The 2,136-nt window shown below is 25.2% G+C and overlaps 1 protein-coding gene across 1 annotated transcript; it reads right to left on the bottom strand.

The window, feature by feature from the left end:
• Positions 1-1,238: 1,238 nt before the first annotated feature.
• OCT59_026744 (uncharacterized protein) lies at positions 1,239-1,907 on the bottom strand (the record flags this gene model as incomplete). The annotated part of the gene is made up of 1 exon (XM_066143405.1): positions 1,239-1,907. The coding sequence occupies one exon, from the start codon at positions 1,905-1,907 to the stop codon at positions 1,239-1,241; it is 669 nt and encodes a 222-aa protein (XP_065992929.1).
• Positions 1,908-2,136: the final 229 nt, after the last annotated feature.

Raw genomic sequence — 2,136 nt, 5'->3', positions numbered from 1 at the left:
GGACATTTGGTTTTTTTCGTGGAAGTATCTTTTTTGGATTTTGACTCATATGAACCACCATGAACACATAAATATGTTCGACGTCAGATATTGCCTTCTTCACGTAATACACGATTTTTCTTTATATGGAATCCATTTTTTTTAGACCAACCATCAAAAAATGAGTCGCACTCTTCCCAGGATGAAAAAATCTTGCCACTAAACAGATCAGAATTCGTAACTTCATTGGAAGGATAGGGTAACAAATTTTCTTCAGAAAATTCAATATTTTCATCAGACATTTTATTAGTGTGTATTAGTTTGATTTGAAAACAAATGGGGTGTTTGGAAGAAACTATTGATAAATATGATTACATCACTGATGATTTTAAATGATATAATTATGATATCAGATCACATGAAATTGTGGTACTAGCGTTATAACGCACGCGCGTTAAAATATAATTATCATTTTAAAATATATCAAAATATATTTAAAGATATTTTTGAAATAAAAGCATTAAAAAATTATTGTGATATTATTTTAAGTTATTTTTATAGATTTAAATACAATATAATTACAAAATAATAATAAAAGTATAATAAAAATATTTTGATGTATTAAAATATATTTTAGTAGTATTTTAAAATTATTACCATTTTTAGTAATTTGGTAAATCTAACAAGTATTTTATAAATTTATTTATGTTTTAAAAAATATAATGTAATTAGATATAAAACATAAGCCATTTATAAATGTAAATGGTAAATTTATAAAAAAAATATTTTCTTAAACTAATAATTTCTTAATATTTATATTAAAAATATATTTACAAAATAAATAACAGAAAAATTTTTTTATAAATATAAAATTTGCTAACAAAATGTTGAACAACAAAATAATCATTAATGAAATTATTTGATCTAATAAACAAGATATTTAATAAATAATGCTTAAATAATTAACAGATTGCTCAATATTTAAATAGTAATATTGGCGAGACAAATAAAATTACATGTTTCTCATCACCGGCCGTGTGATTCAAATCTGAAAACTCGAAAATTTTATTATTTTTATCACGTGATCAATATACTAATAAAATTTTATGAAGCAGGTTAATATTTATATTATATTAATATCAAATACGCAAAATATCAATTACAAAAATTGCACTGTAATTACTATATATAAATTTGCATTAATCTTAATTTTGTGACATAGATATACCGTTTGGCTAAGCTTTTTTGGCTTTTTTCTTTTAATGTTCTTCACCGCCAAACTTTAAACCTTTTTCACGTTTTCGCTTAAATCCGGGACCTATCTCACATTCATTACAGTATGGATAGGTATCATTGCTACTTGGAATTTCAATGTCAGCAATGCCACAATTAAAGCATACTGCCATGAAACATTTGGTAGAGTAATAAGTTCTTTCCATTTCCTGTTGACAACTCAACTTTGCATTTACAAAAATATCTTTAAACAAATCTCTAACCATTTCGTTTTCTTGATTTTGTTCCGTATTGCTTGTACCTTCCCTATTTGTATTCAAATTTTCTCTTGCTTTTGAGTTTATAGCAAAAGATAAATCCGTAAGATCCACAAAAGTAGCACCACAACTATAATCAACAGTCTCTAAAAATGAATGCAACTTTCGAATCATCTCCTGTTTGACTTTACATTTAGAATATAAAACTCTTGGTCTATTGCATTTAATACACAAAACACATTGACCCACATTACGAACATATTGTTGTGTTGGTTTTAATTGTAAATCATTAGAATTAGTGGTATTATTATTAGATTTGCTTTTGAGTGATGGTCGGTGCTTTTCATTAGTTTCCTTTCCATATATTTCTTTAAATGACATGTAGTGATTTTTATTACCGGGCACTGGATCAGGAAAATTGGCTAATTTTTCAAACATTTGTTTATCCCCAGAAAGTGGCTGACAAATTTCGCAAAACTCATTACCACACTTTTTTATTTCAAAGAAATAGTGGCGTTTTCAGCAACAATGATCGTAAAATTCATTAAATTTTGACTGTAAAATATAAGAATAAAATTAGTAATTATGTTTATAAATTTTTAATATGTCAATAAATTAAATATTTACCATATTTTTAACATGCTTAAATTGTCTAGTAGTATCTTTA

The sequence above is a fragment of the Rhizophagus irregularis genome, chromosome 6 (genome assembly GCF_026210795.1).
Source record: "Rhizophagus irregularis chromosome 6, complete sequence".
Taxonomy (NCBI): Eukaryota; Fungi; Glomeromycota; class Glomeromycetes; order Glomerales; family Glomeraceae; genus Rhizophagus; species Rhizophagus irregularis.
This window is presented reverse-complemented; position numbering and strand designations above follow the sequence as displayed.